General features: G+C 48.1%; 1 protein-coding gene across 6 annotated transcripts in view; it reads right to left on the bottom strand.

Moving 5' to 3' along the window:
- Positions 1-3,774: 3,774 nt before the first annotated feature.
- Positions 3,775-19,601, bottom strand: part of PSPH (phosphoserine phosphatase) — a 42,123-nt gene continuing 26,296 nt past the window's right edge. For 2 of the 6 annotated variants that reach the window (XM_059154857.1, XM_059154856.1), the window contains 6 exons: positions 16,575-16,706; positions 10,266-10,424; positions 9,417-9,551; positions 8,398-8,543; positions 6,424-6,572; positions 3,775-4,251 (listed from right to left, as the gene is read on the bottom strand). In XM_059154857.1, coding sequence (XP_059010840.1) covers positions 4,144-4,251; positions 6,424-6,572; positions 8,398-8,543; positions 9,417-9,551; positions 10,266-10,424; positions 16,575-16,648 — 771 coding nt within the window. In that variant the 5' untranslated portion in view covers positions 16,649-16,706 and the 3' untranslated portion in view covers positions 3,775-4,143. Of the gene's footprint in view, positions 4,252-6,423; positions 6,573-8,397; positions 8,544-9,416; positions 9,552-10,265; positions 10,425-16,264; positions 16,360-16,574; positions 16,709-19,400; positions 19,533-19,601 lie in introns of those variants that run through there. The other 4 variants (XM_059154854.1, XM_059154858.1, XM_059154859.1 and 1 more) reach the window with 4 other exon arrangements.

Raw genomic sequence — 19,601 nt, 5'->3', positions numbered from 1 at the left:
CATGATATGGGAGAAGTTGATGCATGCTGTAGTGGGGCGAGGTAGAATAGGGTAATGGAGATCAGGAATCTAAGGGTGGGCTGGGAGAGGCAGTGCCAGAGCATTGCCAGAGTTAGCCTCACTGAAGAGCTGAGATCTATGCAAAAACTTGGAGGTAACAGTGTTAACAAGTGTTTAGAAGGGAATTCCACCATGCTGGGGGAATGTCTGCAGCAGAGGCCCTGAATCAGGGTCATTCCTGCATGCACCAGAGGGATGGAGGCCACTGGCTGAAACAGGAGGGAGGGAGGTCTTGATGGGAGAAGGCAGAGGTCGTGGGGTTGGATCAGTAGAGTGTTGGGAGCCACTGGAAGGACCTTGACTTTTACTTTTCGAGATGAGATCCACTGGAAGGTACTGAGCCGAGAAGGACAGATCTGACTTACATTTTAAATGTGGCTTAGACTAGTGGGGTAGCAGTAGAAGTAGGCAGAATGGAGAGATTCTGAATATGTCTTGACGGCTGAGCCAAGATGATTTGAATGAAAGTATGAATGAAGGAATAAATCAAGTGAATGAAGTCTTGGCCTCCACAACTAAGGATGGGGAAGGCTGTCGGTGGCGTGGTACAGCAGATCTGGGGAAGTGAAGATCAGGAACTGTTTGGCTCATACAGAGTTTGAGCTGGTCCATGTGGGTATAAGATGGAGGTAGCAGGTAGGTGCGTGAGAATTCTGCAGTTCAGGAGAGCAGACTTGTCTGGAGACAGGCATGTGTGAACTCTCTGCATACAGAACTTAAAGTCTTATGGGGAGTGAGTGTACACAGAGAAGAGGGCCAGGGTAAGGAGGAACCAGGAACCATCAGGGAAACAGGAAGAAACTGAAGGAAGTGTAATGTCATGAAAGCTAAGTGAACAACGTCCATCAAGAATGCGATCACCGATGGCAAATGCTGCTGCGAGGCGGGGTCAGACGAGGTCTGAAAACTGAGCACTCACTAAGTAGTATGGCCATCACCTGGTGACTATCAAGAACATCCTCTCATTATACTAATTACAAATAATCACTTTATTTTACCAGCTCCTGCCCACTTTGCCAACTCCCTTTATAAAATGCCCACTGAAGAGCAAATCATTTTGTCCTACTACGAATTTTCATTAGGAATATTCAAAACTTCCAAACTCGTTTTCCACCCGTTGGGTGTAAGTCTGGTGAATATTACTTCCCCAAGCCCACTCATTTTTAATTATCATTCATGGGATATCATCCCTACTCCTTTTTAAAAGCCCTCTAGGACCCACACTTTGCTCTCCGAAAACCAACAATTGACAGAACCTACTTCTTTCCCCCTTATTCCATGGCTGCCTGTGAAAGAGCCTTTTCTTCAGTTCTGCATTATATTTACTAAATTGATACCTTCACTTTCTGGCTGGGACACAGTAGATGTTAATAATGTGCTCGATGAATGGAGAGAAAGAAGGGAGGGGGAAGTAAGTGGAGAAAGGGAGAAAGGGAAGCTCGGAAAAGAGACAGGATGGAGACGGTCGGTTCCCGCTGGAAAATACACGAGGCTCTCGGAAGGCAGGGCAGTGTCTTCATGCATACTATTTTTGAGGCAAATTCTAGCAGTCCTTGGAAGTTATGATATGCCTAGGTCAAGTCAGCAAAAACAATTCACAAGGAAAATCATAAACATACATCAAATAAGTTCCGAGGTGCAAACTGGTCAGCAAAGTCCTGAATGGTCCTCTCTTTAGGGCTGAAAGCAGTACTTTCTGCAGAGGTCGTGACCACCGGAAAGGACACCCGCCGCACATTTTGCAGAACAGGCTTCCGGCCTGGGGAGTGAAACCTCCTCGGCCGCGGGACACGCGTGAACACGGCGCTCCGAGGGCGCGTGTCCGCTTAGGGCGTCCGGGCCCAGCGCCCCGTGAACCCTCGGGTCGGGGAGTCGCCGGCTCCGCACGTGACCTCCGCCGGCGGTGACCCCGCGCGCGGCCCTCGCGGGGAAGAGGTGGGCCGTGCGCGCGCCGCGGGCCCCGGGCCGGGAGAGCCACGCGAGCGCCGCGGAGAGCAGCCCGGGGCCGGCCGGCCGCGGAGGGGCCGTTGGTCAGGCCGCGGCCCGCGCTTCCCGTGCGGACCCTGGCGAGTCGGACGGAGGGTCGCAGAGGCAGGAGCACCGCGCTCGCGCCACCCCGAGCGTCTCCGGAGCCCTCCCGAGCCTCCCGCGCCCCTGCACCGCGTCCCGAGCGCTCGGCCCGGCGCCTGGCAGCGGCCGCGGGGGCCCCGCAGCGGCGCGGAAAACCGCCGTCCGGGGAGAAGCGGGAGGACGCCCGCGGCGGGCCCAGAGGGGGCGGCGGTGGGAGCGACACGCCCGCGGCTCGCGCTCGCGCCCCTCTCGGCGCGGGGAAGCCCTGAGGGACTGTTTCCATTTCCCACGCGAAAAACCAGTTATTCCACCACCCCGATTCGCGCCTTCCCGTCTACACAGCACAGCGCGTCATCAGCACGGACCGTGACGTCACACCGGCGGGAAGCCGCGTCACAACCAACCCCGTCCACCCCCGCCCCCGGGCTCCTGGGACCGCGCGCAGCTGCCGGCGCCGCCGGGTCCCCAGCGCGGGGCAGAGCGCGCGACGCGGCGCTGAGGGCCGGGGCCTCGGGCGACGGGCGCAGCCGGTTCCACGCAGGCACGCGCTTCCTGAGCCCATCCGACGCCTCTGCGCCAAACCCGGAGCGCCCTCCCGCTCAGGCCCCTGCCCCGCAGAAGGCGGGCCCCGGCGGTGCGGCAGTCGGAAGCGTCCGAGGCCGCCCTCCCGCAGCCGGGGGCCGGTGCTCCTGCAGCGCGCGCCGCGAGGAGACCGGCTCGGCAGCACCCGCCCCCCGAACCGAGCCCCGCCCCGCCCCCACCCCCCCGAGCCCCGCCCCGCCCCACCCCCTCCCCCGAGCCTCGCCCCGCCCCGCCCCGAGCCCCCGCACAGCTCCCGGGAGAGCTGCCAGCCAGTCTCTCCGCCTGACGGCCGCCTCGCTGTTTGCGGGTCTCCTCTAAACTCGCCAAACCTGTCACCGCGCTCCTCCCGCAACTTGGATTCAGGGAAATCCGAGTCATCTGATTGGTACACAATTACCTGAGTATCTGACCAAATTTGATTATTTGGTTAAATAATAAATTTTTCAAATAAATTCCTGTATTAAACCCTTCTGGCCTTTTCTACCTAATTATTCACTTAATGCCTCTAGCGACACCTGTGCTTTACCCTCCCCGTGTCTCTACCAGAGACGGTATATAACCACTTACTTTCGAAGCCCGTTCTGAAATTCCTCTTTCCTGGCACTGCAAGAATCAACACAAACCTGAGTCCTCTGTTAAGAAAGAACGGCTCAAATCGGCTATTAGGAGGTATTAACTCATTTAAGGTGAAACCCGTTTGGGATGAGTAAAATGTGTTTTTAGTTCTTTTACTTCATGGGATTATCAAATGCCTGTCTTTTAAGGTCACTGCTTTTGTTTAAGGCTCCATTTTTTTAAGCCTTTGTAACATTCCTGATAGGACTAATTCCAAGAGCTAATGAAGCGTCTCCAGCCGCCACCATCCCCACCAACCCGCCCCCCGCCCAGGGTGAGGGTTGGCGGGGTTGCGTGGTTACCAGCACTGCGCCCTGTGATCAGGGTAGGGTCTCCCAACTTCTTGGTCCCTTGCCTGGAGGCTATTTCTACTCAAACACTGAACGTACCTTAAACATTTGATAGTGAAATACACGACAGGCAGAAAGTGACAATGCCACCAATCTGTACTGATACATGATAAATTTTTATTTACCTCCAAAGGGAAAACCAACATTCACATAAGCTGCCTACCCTGTATTTCCAATAGGGAAGGTGTTTCGTTTACTATACACCTTTAAAAGGTTTCAAATAAAATATAGGTAGGAAAATACATAAAGAATTCAGATTATAAAACTCTCCAGGTAATTAATGGTCATAATAATGTTGGGACTGCAGTTAAAAAGGAGCAATTTTCTGTAGTCTACTTGGAAGTACAGATAATCGGTACCAAACCTATACATTAGGCTGTAATAAGCAATTGTAAGCAAATGGTATCAAACTGTATAACTCTTAAAAATTTACCTAAAGTTGTTATGAACCGTATAAAAATTGATATTATTCTTCCAGTTCTCCCAAAAGCTCTACAAAATCAGTGATGTACCATTCTGTGTTGTCTTTTACTTGTTGTCTGATCACATTTCCTCCAAATCCAATGAAAACATCCTAAGAGGGGAAAACGGGGGGGGGGGGGGGGGGGGGAGAGTTAAACAAAAAAAAAAGGATACACCCTGGGGCAGTAAGTGTTCCTTGAAAGAACAAACTGTGCAAAGAGAGGTAAAGCCAAGCCTTCAAAGGGTGCCTTCTTGCCTCCCCTGTCCCAAGAATGAATGAGTCCGAGCACCTCTGCTGCAAATCCACTCAGGCCCAGGCCACTGCAGCCTTCCAGGAGAATTTAAGCCCCCTTAACACCAGCACAATCTCTTACAAAGATAAAATCCCCTGAGTTCTAAACTGGACGCAGGCACAGCCAGGCCAGATGATCTCAAAGAGGGAAGATGAGAGAGAAGCATGGGGTGCAGGTGAAGTCCCACTGGCCCTAGAATCAGGACCACAGCAGGCATCTCCTGACCGGCCCTCTGTGAGCCTGACGGACCTCCCTCCCAGGGAGGGTGTTATTCTGGGCTGAAGGCGATGACAGCCCCAGGATCTGGGGCAACACTCTTCTTTCCATCATTAAATTTAATATTGCATCTATGTTGTTTCCTTAGTATCTACCAAGTGACACCTTCTTATAGTCAATGGTCTTTTAAAGCGGTACTTTCTCTTTTTCTGCCAGGGTATAGGCACACTGTACCTAATTTGGACACTGAAAATTCTTTTACTTGCCTTTTCTCTTCATTTTTGTTTTCAGACCACACAAGGGGAAAACAGAGCAAGATTCTGACCTTCCAGTTAAATTTAGCCTCATGAGCTTCCTGCCTCCTTGGCAGCCCTTTCTGCAAGCAAGCACCGACTCAGCTGTCCCAACACACTGTCGCCTTCCTTCTCTATCCCCAAGCCTTTCAGGGCTCCCCACAGCCTAGTGGAAACCCCCAAGTGCCTGATACATAAAGTCTCCTGGGCCCCTGACAGGCCCAGGTCCGCTCCTAGTGCGTCCCCACTCTGCTCCGCTGCCCCCCCCATCCCCATCCTGCCAGGCCTTCACATGGGGCAGCTAACCTTCCTCTATATCACACACTCCTCTGACCACCTTTGAGGGCTATACGTCTGCGTAGACACACTCGCGCTCGGTTCAGTCAGGCCTGTCATTGTCTGATGATGGGTAAGGTCCTCTGCTATTCACAGTTTGGTCATTTCTTGACATCAGGGTTAGCAGCAACCTGACAGAACTCTCCACGGTTTCCTTCAGGCACTCCTCGTTCAACTGGCCCAGCCTCTGTGACTAACTCAGCACCAGTGTGGGGGGTCAATCATCTGAAGATGTCTTATCTTGAGCTGATGCAAGTCAGTGAAAAGGACCCAAAGGTTCTTTAACCACTTTGTGTTAATCATTTACAGAGACAACTATTTTTAGATCTCAGGAAAGTAGGTACTGAAAAGTTCACCACTCTATTTTTGGTTCTTTTTTCTTAATTTAGAATGAAATAATAAGGATAAAGTCCTACCTGAAAGGGACATATTTGATATTCTGGACACTTACTACACAGCATGCGTTTCTAGCTAGTCTCAGAAAACATTCATTCATAGGAATGAAGTGCTTTAACACAGGCACACTCTCAAACCTCCCTGAGTCTCAGTCCCCTTTAACTAGTAAAAATGAGAAGATAATGTATGAAGAAATACTTTATCAAATATAAAAACACAGGGGCGCCTGGGAGGCTCAGTACATTAAGTGTCTGCCTTCAGCTCAGGCCATGGTCCCAGGGTCCTTGGAGCAAGTCCCACACTGTGCTCCCTGCTCGGCCGAGCAGGGAGCCTGCTTCTCCCTCTGCCCCTCCCCTCTGCTCCTGCATGCTCTCGTGTCTCTCTCACCGCACACACACGCTCTCTCAAAAAATAAAATCATATATATGTATGTATATACATTAAAATTTTGGTTCCAGCTACGAGAGCTGTCTTACTATTTCTGGTATTATTCAAGGAAGTGAAGCTGAAAATCGGGCACACACCTGGGCTGAGAGGTGTCAGGAACCAGGTCAAAAAGTTCTAAACCATTCTATTCCTTAGGTTTGCAAAATGTCAGCTGACATACTGAGACTGAAGTTGTTTTATTTGTTTTGGTTCTTCACAATGCTACCTAGTGTTCTTGTTTAACTTTCACCAATCTCACAGAGTTCCAAATTAGCCGTATAAAACAAAAACACAACCAGAAAAACCAGCACACTTAATACGTACAGCAGGAGGGCAGGCTTCCATGTCTGTGACGCCATCTCCAATCATGACTATCTTCTGAAATTGAAATTTTTCCTTTAAAAGTTTAATAACTTTTCCTTTCCCACCAGATTCGGCAGTTGGCTGCATCTCATCAAAACCTGCATATTCACCTTAAAAAAGCAGTTAAAACACTGTCAGTGACCCAAAGAATTATACCGGTAGAGCCAGCTTTGTGCACAGATGATACCCTCACTTAAATATCACCGAGAAAGCTAAAAATGGCCCTCAATAAAGTGACACAGCCTGGATGTCCACACCTCTCCCCACCCTCCAACAGACAACTTTAAAGTACAGGTCCCTCTTGTGGAGGTGTTTAGGTCATCAACACCTTGGGGTCAATCGGTTTTACCCTCTAAGCTGTCAGAGTTGTAATTCTCAAACCTCACTAAGGGGGCAGAACAGCATGAAACAGTAATATATAATATATCGAAGTTTTAAAAAGTTAATATATAATTTCATCTAAGAGGAGATTCCAACTCAGATTTGATCGATTTTCTTTCTTATAGTAATTCTCACACTTTCTGCCTACTTTTTTTTAAGATTTTATTTATTTGACAGAGAGAGATCACAAGTAGGCAGAGAGGCAAGCAGAGAGAAAGAGAGAGAGGGAGGAGGAAGCAGGCTCCCTGCCTAGCAGAGAGCCCGATGCGGAACTCGATCCCAAAACCCTGAGATCATGACCTGAGCCGAAGGGAGAGGCTTAACCCACTGAGCCACCCAGGGAGCCCCCTGTCTACGTTTTTTAACAATCTCTACCTGTAGACCCTTCAAAAATGTTCCACCAACACATTTACTTTTTTTAAATTAACATTATTTGGTTATAAGGCTGTCAGCCACCCGTGGCCATCACGAGAAACCTCCTGAAATGGCAGGGATGCAGCTGCGGCCCTGTGATGGCCCAGAGAAGAACCGGAAGGCCCTTCAGAGCTGGGAGAGCAGCGACTCGTGGCCAACAAACCCTCTTTCCTGAGCCTAAACTGGTTCAAATACAGAAGAGAGCTCAAAAAATGGAACTATAACACATAACAAAACAAGTCACCTAGGTACATAGGAATCAAGTGCAGGCACTTATACACCGAGAGAGATTAGATGGACATTAAAGCCGGGAGAGATGATGGCCTAAGTCTATTTCACAGAGCAAAGGATCCCAAGGAGCAAAAGACACCAGTAGAGAATCCTTCATCTCAAAAAAAAAAAAAAAAAAAAAAAAAGAGGGTATGATGTGAAGTGAAATAAGTCAATCAAAGAAAGACAATTACCATATGATTTTACTCCTATGTAGAATTAAAAAACAAATCAGAAGATCATAGGGGAAGAGAGGAAAAAATAAAATAAGACAAAGTCAGAGAGGAAGACAAACATAAGAGACACTTAACTCTAGGAAACAAACAGGGTTGCTGGAGAGGAAGTTAGCAGGGGAGATGTGGCAACTGGGTGATGGGCATTAAGGAGGGCACTAGGTGTAAAAAAACGAACACTGGGTGTTCTTTTTTTTTTTTTAAGATTTTATTTATTTATTTGACAGAAAGAGATCACAAGTAGGCAGAGAGGCAGGCGGGCAGGGGCAGGAAGGGGTTATGGAGAAGCAGGCTCCCTGCTGAGGAGAGAGCCCGATGTGGGGCTCGATCCCAGGATTCTGAGACCAAGACCTGAGCCAAAGGCAGAGGCTTAACCCACTGAGCCACCCAGGCGCCCCTACACTGGGTGTTCTATACAACTGATGAATCACTGAACTCTACCTCTGAAACTAATAATACACTATATGATAATTAATTGAATTTAAATTAAATTAAATCAATTAAAAAGGAGAGAATCCTTCATCTCAGTGTTTAACTCTGAGGCTGCCTTACTTAAGGTGCATTCCAACAGACATTTCATAAGATACCGAACACTAAAACTAACAAGAAAGGAAAAATGGTACCATTCAATTCTTACCATTAAAGTAGAACTTCAGCCTATTGGCAAAAACATTGGTCGACGGGATATTGAGCTTTGAAGCAACATGCTCTACGATGCTCCTAAAGCCACCAGATATTAGGAAAACCTGAACATTTCGCTCTTGGAGGCGATTTACTAGCTCCCTGCAAAAAGAAATATAAAACACCAAAATCATTACTAAACGTGAAACATGAAAAGGAAACTAAAATACATTTTCTTGTTCGCAAAGCATATGCCCAAACACATTGGACAAGGTATATTGCTTGGTTAATTATAATGTTTTATGTATTTTTTAAAAGATTTTATATATTTATTTGAGAGAGAATGAGAGCTACAGAGAGACAGAGAGAGCACATACAGAGGGAAAGGGAGAGGAAGAGACTCCCCACTGAGCAGGGAGCCCGATGCGGGGCTCAATCCCAGGTCCCTGGGATCATGACCTGAGCTGAAGACAGATGCTTAACTGCTGAGTCACCCAGGCCCCCCATGTATGTTTTTCTAAATGCACTTAGAAATTAATAGGTGGAGGCACTAGGTGGCTCAGTCAGTAAGCATCTGCCTTCAGCTCAGGTCATTATCCCAGGGTCCTGGGATGGAGGCCCAGATCAGGCTCCCTGCTCTGCGGGAAGCCTGCTTCTCCCTTTCCCACTCCCCCTGCTTGTGTTCCTTCTCTCTTTGTGTCTCTGTCAAATAAATAAAATCTTTTAAAAAAAAAATAAAGTTTAGGGGAAAAAAAAAGAAATTAATAGGTGGGGCTGGACGGCTTAAGAAACCATCCCACAACCCAATCTGCTCATGAACCTAGAAACAGATAATGAGGAGGAAACTTCGGCTCTCTCTTCGGAGAAGGGGAGGGCAGATGACTTGGGCAGAACCACTCAGACAGCACTGCACGTAAGAGCTGAAAGAGGCAGGCAGAAGGCAGCACTAGAGCCATAGTGAGATGCTTTCAAGAGGATATGCCCCAAAATGCAGGTGCTACGGAGAGATGGTACCAAGACCAGGGTTCCTCTTACCTTATGCCCGGGGTCAGGTGTGGGGGGTGCTCAGCTATGAGCCTTTGCACCTGTTCCCTAGAGGGCTGGATCAGAGCTAAACGCTCTGTGAGGGCAGCCTTGAAAGGCACTGCCCCACCCATGGCTCGCCGTGTCCTAGGAGGAAGACCCAACAATCAGACTAGGCAAGTCAGATGTCCCCCAAGTCCACACCTTACCTCCCTAGCTCCTCCAGTGTCCACCCATGAGGAAGGTGCTGCCTAGAGCCCCACCACACAACATGCTACAGTGCCACAGCAGCGAGGCCATGGGAATAAACTTACTGCAGTCTGCTTGAGAATCACATTAATATTTTGTGGTCACATCTCACGTCAAATGCAGCTGAACATGAAATGTCTGACCTGGTGACTGCAGGCAGCAATGGGGAGGGCAGGAGGAAGGGAAGGGTCTCACCTGCACATAGACTAAGAGACTCTGAACCCAAACTAGCTTTGTAGCAAGCCACTAAGGCCACATGGTCAGCCATGGACACAAAGCGCTGGACGACTGGGGATCCCCATGGATCCCCATCCCCACCCCCCATCATCTCCTCTGGTTAGTTAGGGTCGTCGTTTCCCTCACTGGGTAAGAGCCTGTCACTCATATTTATTTAGAGGCAACTATTTTCTTCTGCCATAAGAGTCTGTATAAATGGGTGACTGGATGATGCACACTGGTGAATTCAGCCCTGAGTGACGGAAGAAGCTAACTTGCCCAAGTTTGCTGTCAGGGCCTAAAACTCAGGGAATAACGGCCATGGTCCTGCATGCCACCCAAACACTCTCTTGCAACTCTTTATCACTTCATAAAGTGAATAAATACTATTCCTACATTTCTGACACGGCAGCCTCAACACCACAGACTTTGGCTAGCTCATCAATTCCTTCTTCTCTGATGACCGTGCTGTCAACATCAAAGCACACTGCATCTGCAGAACAGAAGAGTTTCCTCAACTCTGAATGGGAGACCATCCTCGCAAGAATCTTCCTCCTACAACAGAAAAAGACAGACATATTTAAACATGCTTCACCATAAAAAGATCCAATTAGGCCTACTAATGCCAATATACTTTGATCTGTATCAAAGTCAGCATATTCCACATAAACATGGACTCCTGGGCTCATTTGTTGTTGTTGTTGTTTTTAACACAAAGTAAGCACCATCTAAATATCAGGCTCTTGGAATACAAAGATGAGCAGGACCAAACTCTTCTCCGAGGAGCTCAGTCTGGTGAAGGTACCGACTTACAAATATATATCACATTCAACCAATATTCGACTATTTTTGACCTGACAATGACTGCAGAAAGGCAAGTGCTGAAGTGGAAATGTGCATAAGATACTAAAGATACTACAGGCACACAGAGAAGATGATTGAGCTTGCCTATGAGACAGGGCTTCCAAGGGGACAGAAACTCAACCCAAATCTTGAAGGGTAAGTAGCCTGAAAGGGTTCTCCAAGGGCAGGGCATCAGTTTGGTGGGTGCTGGGAGTAGGGGGCAGGGAGATGGAGGCTAGAAGAGAGGATAATGACAGCAAAGAGAAGAGCAGGGCCCAAGGCAAGGAACAAGAATGATGGCTGACATTCTGGAAACTGCCCACTGGAGTCCAGCTGCCGGGCAGGGCACCAAGCGGGGCTCTGGGCCAGGCTGACGGGTTTGGATTTTAACATCTAGGTAGTGGAAAATCCTGAAAGGCTTTTTGCCACAGAAGAGAGTTCAGAGCGGAACAGCACATTTGTCAGTCAGCCATACAGAGGGTATGGCCTGACGGAAGTCACCAGAGAGTAGAGAGAGGGGGAAAGAAGGGGTCTGAGGACAGAGCTCTCAGGAGCAGAAAGGATCAGATCAGGAGCCTGGGAAGGAAAAGGAGGTCGAGACTCACAGGAAGAGACTGAGAGACCACAGAGCTGCAGAAGCAATGGAGGACAGTTTCGAAAGGGATGTCGTGGGTTTTTATTTTTTAAGAAAATCACTGGACCAGAATCTTGGGGGTAAATGGGATCCTAAAGGTTCCCCAGACCCGTCTCTCATCAAATATGTCCCATATGAGGCTACACAGATGATGCAAATAATCTGTATTTAGAACAGACACTGCTGAAAACAAACCCCAAAGAGCTGCAGTGCACCTGGCAGAAGGGTCCAGGGCAAAGCTGACCTGGGGGAAGAAACGTTTTATATTTTTAACACTTTTATGCCAGGGGGAGGCAAACTATAGCCGGTAGGCCAAATCAGCCTGTTTTTGTACAGTCTGTAAAGTAAGAGCAAGTTGTTTTTGGTTTTGCTTTTTTTATTGTTTTTCAAGTAATCTCCACACCAGCACGGAGCCCAACACTGGGCTTGAATTCACAACGCCGAGATCAAGACCTGAGCTGCGATGAAGAGCGGGACACTTAACCCACTGAGCCCCAGTCCCAGGCATGCCTATGTTTTAAATAATTGAAAAAAAAAAATAGAATAAAACTTTGCGACACACAGAAATTGCATGGGTTTCAAAATTCAGTGTCCATGGGACGCCTGAGTGGCTCAGTTGGTTAAGCAGCTGCCTTCGGCTCAGGTCATGATCCCAGTGTCCTGGGATCGAGTCCCACATCGGGCTCCTTGCTCAGCAGGGAGCCTGCTTCTCCCTCTGCCTCTGCCTGCCATTCTGTCTGCCTGTGCTCGCTCTCTCCCCCTCTCTGATAAATAAATAAAATCTTTAAAAAAAAAAAAATTCAGTGTCCATAATTAAAGTTTCAGAAGAACACAGCCATGTTCACTGGCTTACATGTCCACAGCTGCTTTCACATAACACAGCAGGTGGGCCACTGCAGCAGAGACTGTAAGGCCTGCAAAGCCTAAAATATTTACTATCTGGCCTTTGACAGAAAAACTGCAGACCCCTGTTTGGAACCCTTATAAAAGAGGGCTCTTAATGGGAAATTGGAGTTTCACTGGAGACCCACTGACAAGGGGGAAAGAGAAGACAGTCCGTGAATCCAGTAAGGTAATAGAGTATTAAACTCTAAACTAACATCAGCCTCAATGTGAATTTAGTTTCCGTTAAACAGACTGAGCTCCTTTGCAGGTTGCTTCTCTTCCATTCTCTTAATCTTGTAATGCCCACAGTCCCCGGCCCCCCACCGGTCTTCTCCAACCATACTCACTCCCCGATGGAATTCATCCGGGCTCATGGCTTGAAATGTCGTCTCTGGGATGGGAACTCCCAGATGTGTACCTGGAGCCCAGTCCTCTCTCCCAAACTCGCAACTCCAACCACCTACCTGACCTGACTCATATGTCTGGGAAACACCCCAAATACAAGCCTAAAACTGAACTCCTGATCTTCTTGTCCCACCAAAACTGCCATTCTTCAATTTACCTAAAGGTAAATGGAACCTTTAGGATCCTGTTTACCCCCAAGATTCTAGTCCAATTAATTTCTTAAAAAATAAAAATCCATTCTCTCCCTTGATGGCCCATGTCCAAAATTCCTATCCAATCATTCAGGAAACTATGTTGGTTCTATCTTTAAAGTCTAATCAAAATCAAGGGGCTCCTGGGTTGCCCAGTGGGTTAAGCCTCTGCCTTTGGCTCAGGTCATGATCTCAGGGTCCTAGGATCAAGCCCCGCCCACATAGGGCTCTCTGCTCAGAGGGGAACTTGCTTCCCCCTCTCTACCTGCCTATCTGCCTGCTTGTAATCTCTCTCTCTGTCTGTCAAATAAATAAATAAAACCTTAAAAAAAAAAAAAGTACTTAATCATAGCAGACCTAATGATGCCCTTGCTAAACCATTCCCCATCATTAGCATATTAATTAACCATAATATCTCTGTTATTCAATTAATTTATGCCCTCCATGATTTGGATCCTATTTCACCAACCTTCTCCCCCAAGACAAAACACACACACTCACACACACAACTTATGTTCATAATATACAGAAGATGTCTTGTTTCTTAAATATGTCTTGGTTTTTTAATCCTCTATGCTTTTGCAAATGCTATTTTCTCTGCCTGAAATCGCCTAATCCCACATACTCAGTGGGCAAATTCCTATTTATTCTTCAAGATGATAATTAAATAACCTGCCTTATACTACATTATCTCCTTCCTACTCCTTCAGAGAATTAATTAATCATTCCCATTCCTCTCCTTGAGTGAAATATCTTTCACCTTTATTTCCAGGACCCCGTAGGTATAAAGTAAATGTTTCATAAATTAAATAGAGTTGAATCTAAGAAGTTATTGAGAACTTAGAACTGAGATTATTGTTCTCAACAAAACTATTCCAATTTAGGGGCGCTTGGGTGGCTCAGTGGGTTGGGCCTCTGCCTTCGGCCCAGGTCATGATCTCGGGGTCCTGAGATCAAGCCCCACATGGGGGGTTCTCGGCTCAGCAGGGAGCCTGCTTCCAGTTCTCTCTGTGCCTGCTGCTCTGCCTACTTGTGATCTCCCTCTCTCTGTCAAATAAATAAATAAAATCTTTAAAAAAAAACCTATTCCAACTTAGAATGCTATTAGCCTAAAATTAAAATCCTTAACCAGCAATGATGACTATCATGAATGAAACAGAATTGACATCATAAATTCTTAAGTTGGAAGAAACTTCACAGCCATCATTTAGGTCTGGACCCATGCCTTTCTGTAGGAATGATATTAATGTGTCCATTTCACAGATTAATGACCAGAGGTATAAGGAAATTAAATGACCCAGGTGACACAGCTCCTAAGCGATGGCTAAAAAACTAAAATTTGGATCTCAAATGCATACAGACAACATAAAAGGTGGTACATAAATTAAGATGTGGATAAACTGAGAGGCAGATAAATTAAGCAGAACTAAATAAGGTTAAACATTGGATAGGAACCTATCTGGACTGAGGAAATGTCAAAGATTGCCATGAAGAATTCAGACCAGGGTGCCTGGGTGGCTCAGTCAGTTAAGCGTCTGCCTTTGGCTCAGGTCATGATGCCAGGGTCCTGGGATTGAGCCCCATTTTGGGCTCCCCTCTGCTCTCCCACTCTATCCCTCTCCCCACATGTTCTCTCTCTTAAATAACTAAAATCTTAAAAAAAAAAAAAAAAAAAGACCAAAGTTCTGCTAGCTGGACAATGTGATGGGTGATGATTCATTAATAATGAAAGAAGAAAGTCTGCACATTCTTTGGGAGACCAGTGGATAGAAACAAGTTTCATAAATTGTCCAATCTCTACCAAGCCAGGGAATACCAAGGAGCCTCGTATCCCACTCTCTATGGCTCAGTAACCACCCACGTGGCACTGGTCCAGAGAGAATCAACGCACTTCACATCACATGGAAAGACAGCTACCCCAGCACAGAAGAGCACAGACGGTCTGTCAGCACAGAAGCAGTGCTTAGTGCAATGCAACCCCCCTGAGCATGGAGAATGAGTCATATGTAAATGGAGGGAAAGCCAGGAGCAGACAAATTACCTAAGAAGAGCTAAAATGAAATATACCTAAGAAGAGCTAAAATGAAATAAATGGGACAGGCTAAAGACTATGCATGAGGCAACACAACATAACTAAGAATGGGCAAGACTCCCGAGGAGGACTGGCGGGCTCCTGAAGTCTCAAAACTCCTAACCCCAAAGCCAGTCCACACTGCCCCCCTGCGCCTAGCCTCAGACCTGGAAAGTACAGAACGGGCATCATCTCCAAGAGGCGGTCTCACTGAGATGACCAGACCAATCATTATTGTTCATGTCTGAAAAGCCAGTGGCTTGAGCTTCTCCCCAACCACAGACAAAACAAATAGCTTCAACCAGACCATCAGCCTCAAATATGGAAGGAAACACACATTTCCTTAAGTAGAGTGAGGGCTGACTTCCATATCCCCAGATGAACACGAGTCCTGACTTAGGACTCAGAATTGCCGACACCTCCCATGGTACACTATAGTGGTACCAAAGGCAGAGAAAATACGATGTTTGAGACAAAAATGGCACTGAATTTACTGGGAAGGCGGAATCTTTCTCCACACCCTCCCTGGGAGACAGAGCTGGATTACAGAACCTTAACTTTGCCCACAAAATGCTCATATCAGGGGATATGCCCTCCACACCAGGGGTTACACAGGTTTCAGCTCCCTGCTCACACTCAAAACAAACGGCCTGAGCCTCCCCTAGCCCTTCCCAGCCCACACCATAAAATGCCCTGCCTCCTTATTTACTGCCAGTTGCCTTTTTTCTCAGCTCTCCACCAGGAGCCATTCATAATTCAGTCAAAATTCTCATGTCTACAAGGGGGAAAAAAACATCTGGTAAGTTCAGGTGCTTCCAAGTAAATTGTGAACCTTAGAATTTCACATACACAAAACTCCTTGCTAGAGAATGGACTCTGGATCCCTCACATATGGCCCTGGCAGGGGGACAGGACAGGAGGCAGAAGAAGTCCTGGTGGAAGGGTAGGTGCTTTGACATGGCAGCTCCCAGGCCCCGTCCGGACCACTGAGCCCCTCCCTTCCATGGGTCAGAACAGGTCTCCCACCCGCCCGGCGCCCAGCTGGTCTGTCTGGGGGAAAGAAAGGGCCAAATGGTGAAGAAGCCTCTGAGGATGACCCCTTCTTATCCCCAGCTCCGAAAGTACAAAAGCAAGTTTTCCTTCAGGGCCAGGCTTAGGGGGTCTGATTTTAGATAAGAGGGAAAAACCTCTTCACCCAGAATCTCTTTGAACTCCTTCATCTCTGTATTTCATGAGAGGCATCCAAAATCGCTTCAGCAGCTTACTCTTTGTCAGGACCAACCTCTTACCTTCACCTGTGTAAGAACAAATGCAAGCTGGTACAGAGATTGTGGAGAACAAGCACATCCAAGAGAATAAACCTTACCAGGCTTAGATGGATGTCACCTTGCAGAGGAGCGGTGAGTCGGCTTCAGGTCCTCCAGGCACTGCAAGAAGGCACAAATGCAGCCTGAGAAGCTTCTGGGTCAGAGGAGAATCAAAGAGCCTCTGGTAAATAGGCCTAGGGTTCCCAGTCAATGAATTTATAGTGTATTTTATGACTCAAAAAAAGTATAGCTGTTCTGCAGAACCTGAGATTTTATGGATCCCACATACATGACAGCAGACAGTTTTATTCAGGTGAGGAGGAAACTGGTAATGATAAATGACAACAACAACAGACAAACCAGACTCACGTTTCTCCAGTGCTGGATTCCTGGGAAATAACACTCTTCTCTCCCTGCTTCTTTCTTGAATAAAAATGCAGCATAAAGCTCTGACTATGAATCTCTTTACAAGAGATCTTGAGAGTTCTGCAAGATGAGAGCCTAGGAGAGGAGGAAACGAACATCAAGGTCCAGACACAAGAGAAGAAAGAGAAACTGTCTAGCTTCCCTCTCCCCACTGGCAGGATTAGTACAAAGAAGAGTCAGATGCAAAATTCCCTAAGACTGCTTCCCTTGCGAAACGCTTGACTTCTGCCTCCTTTTCACACTGCAGAGGAGTAAACACATTATTTTCTCTGGCTTTATTCTGCAAAAGCCTCAGGTCTGACAGGAAATCACCTAACCCAATTAGCAGAATGCCAACGAGAGGGAAAGGGGGGAGGATCTACTGAGAGAACAAAATGCAGACAGAGGGCTGACTCAGGTATATCCCAGACTCTGCAAAACAGATCCTTCTGTCTTCAAAAGGAGTAGACACAGTGGCCAACATGCCAAGAACAGTCAACGAAAAGTTCCATTGCCCAATATCAAGGGAACACAGCCAACAATTCTGAATTATAATCCTCATAATTAAAACTATAAGTAGAAATAGATAAAAGTACCAAAACTCAGAAGAAAAAAAAGATAATAGAAATAGTTAAGAAGATGAGGCAAGAAAACGCAAAGAGTCTGAAGAGGGGAACCATAATGGCAATAAATAATTCAGAGGGTTCAAAATACAAACCTTGCATAACCTTTCTCTCATCCAATTTTTGAGTTGGTCTCAAAAGCAAAGAAAAGGAATGTGGCTTCCATCTTGGCCCAGCCTCCCTCCCTGGGAGGTAGCTGCCCTATGGTGAGGTCCATGTGGCAGAACTGGAAGAGGCCCCCAGGAAACAGCCAGAAAGGAACTGGGGCCCTTGATCCCACAACCCTCAAGGAACTGAATCCTGCCTCCCATGTGAATGAGCAAGGCAGATCTCCAATAAAGCATTCAAATAAACTGGACTTGGTCAACGTGACCTCCCAAATTTTAAACCCACAGAAACTGTGAAAAAATGAATGTTTGTTTTAAAGCTGCTAAGTTTGGGGGTAATGTGTTAAACAGCAATAGGTAGCTAGAATAACAGCTTTGAGGTAGGCAAAACTTTCTTAAATAAAGCATGAACAATAAAAAGAAAGCATGATAGAATGGACTTCCTCAAGATTAAAAACTTGCACTTGCTCTTCAAAAGATACCATGATGGGGCACCTGGCTGGTGCAGTCAGTTAAGCATCTGACTCTTGATCTCAGCTCAGAACCATGACTCAGGGTGGTGAGATCAAGCCCCACATCAGGCTCCACACTAGGCACAGAGCCTCCTTAAGACTCTCTCTCTCTCCCCCCTGCCTCTGCCAACAACAACAACAACAACAACAACAACAAAAGATACCATAATGGGAAAAAAAAAGAAAAAGAAAAGACAAGCTACAGAATAGGAGAAAATACTTACCATACACATATTTGACAAAGAACTTGTATCCAGAATAAAGAACTCTTACAAGTCAGTAATAACACAACTTATTAAAATATGAGTAAAAGACTGGGATAGACATTCCAGAAAAGAAGATATGAAACTAAACTGAAAAGAAGAATGACTAAGATGAAAAAGACCGACCACACCAAGTATTGGTGAGGACAGGGAACCGCAGAACTGCTCAGGATAGGAAATGGTCCGACCATTCTGGAAAACATTTTAGTGGTTTCTGATGAAGTTGAACAGAGGTTTACCCAAGAGAGACCCAAGAGCACTCTCTTTGTGACAGCCCCCAACCAGAAAGTCCACCAGCAGATAAGCGCTCAGAACCGGGGGATATCCCCACACAGGAACCGTACCACGCGCCAAAATAAACACAGAAAACGTGATAGTGAGAGAAGGCAGACCCCAAAGACCGCATGCAGCATGATTCCGTTTCCAGGACACACCAGAAAACACAGACGCTACGATGACAAAAATCAGGTCAGGAGGGCTCGGGGGTGGGGCGGCCGGGCTGCAAAGAGGCCTTGGGGACTCTGCAGGGGAGACGGAAGTATTCTATCCGCTGGCGATTTTAAGTGTGTAGATAATCTCGAAATTCACCCAAATGTACACTCAAAATGGGTGCGTCCTGTTGCGTCGAATTCTACCTCAGAAAACATCAGCTTTAGAGAGGGCACTGGCATGCATCCAGTTACCTGAAAACCTCAACCGTCCCGACCGCTCGAGGTCACCCCCGCGGCGGTGAGGGCCCCGCGACCACACCGAGCACCCACCAGCAGCTGTGGTAAAACCGTTCAGAAATCCTGGACTTTGCCCCTTCCTCCCCGGACCCTCTCGCCCGCACGGGTCAGTCCAGCCCCGGACGAGCAGACGCCGTGAAGCGGACGCCGTGAAGCAGACGCCGGCGCGCGGCGCCCGTGAAGCAGACGCCGCCAAGCTTCTCTCACGAAGCGGACTCAGTCCCTGCCTCGCGGCGGTCGCGGGCGGCAGCGGGCCCGGCAGGTGCTCCGCGGACACCCCAGCTCGGCCGGGAAAGACGGCCCGGCCGGACGCGCGCCGACCCCCGACCTCGCCGCGGCGACGTCCCGGTGCAGGATTGCATCATTCATTCCCGCGGCTCGGGAACCGGCGGCGGGGGAAGACCGGGGGGCTCCTCCAGAGTACACCGGGAAGCCAAAGCCTGGAAACCCCGCGAGCGCTTCCCCCGCCGCGACCGCGAACGCCGCCGGCCACGGACAAGGCCCGGCTCCGAGACCTGAAGTCGGCACCGGAGCGCCCGGCACGCGCCCAGACTCACCCGGGGCTGCTGCCCTTCCTGGTTGCCGGGCTGCCCTTCCGACTGCAGGCAGCCGCGGGCGCGCCCCGACCCTCCGCCCGGAGCTCCGAGGGGGCGGCCTGCGCAGGGTAAGAGGCTTCCCCGAGCCGCCCCGTGAGGTCTGCTGGCAGCGCGGCGTCCTCCGGGCGGCTTTCCCAGCGGCCGACCGCACCAGCGGGGCTG

Source organism: Mustela lutreola, chromosome 17 (genome assembly GCF_030435805.1).
Source record: "Mustela lutreola isolate mMusLut2 chromosome 17, mMusLut2.pri, whole genome shotgun sequence".
NCBI lineage: Eukaryota > Metazoa > Chordata > Mammalia > Carnivora > Mustelidae > Mustela > Mustela lutreola.
Note: the sequence above shows the minus strand (reverse complement) of the source record. Positions and strands in the feature narration are given on the sequence as shown.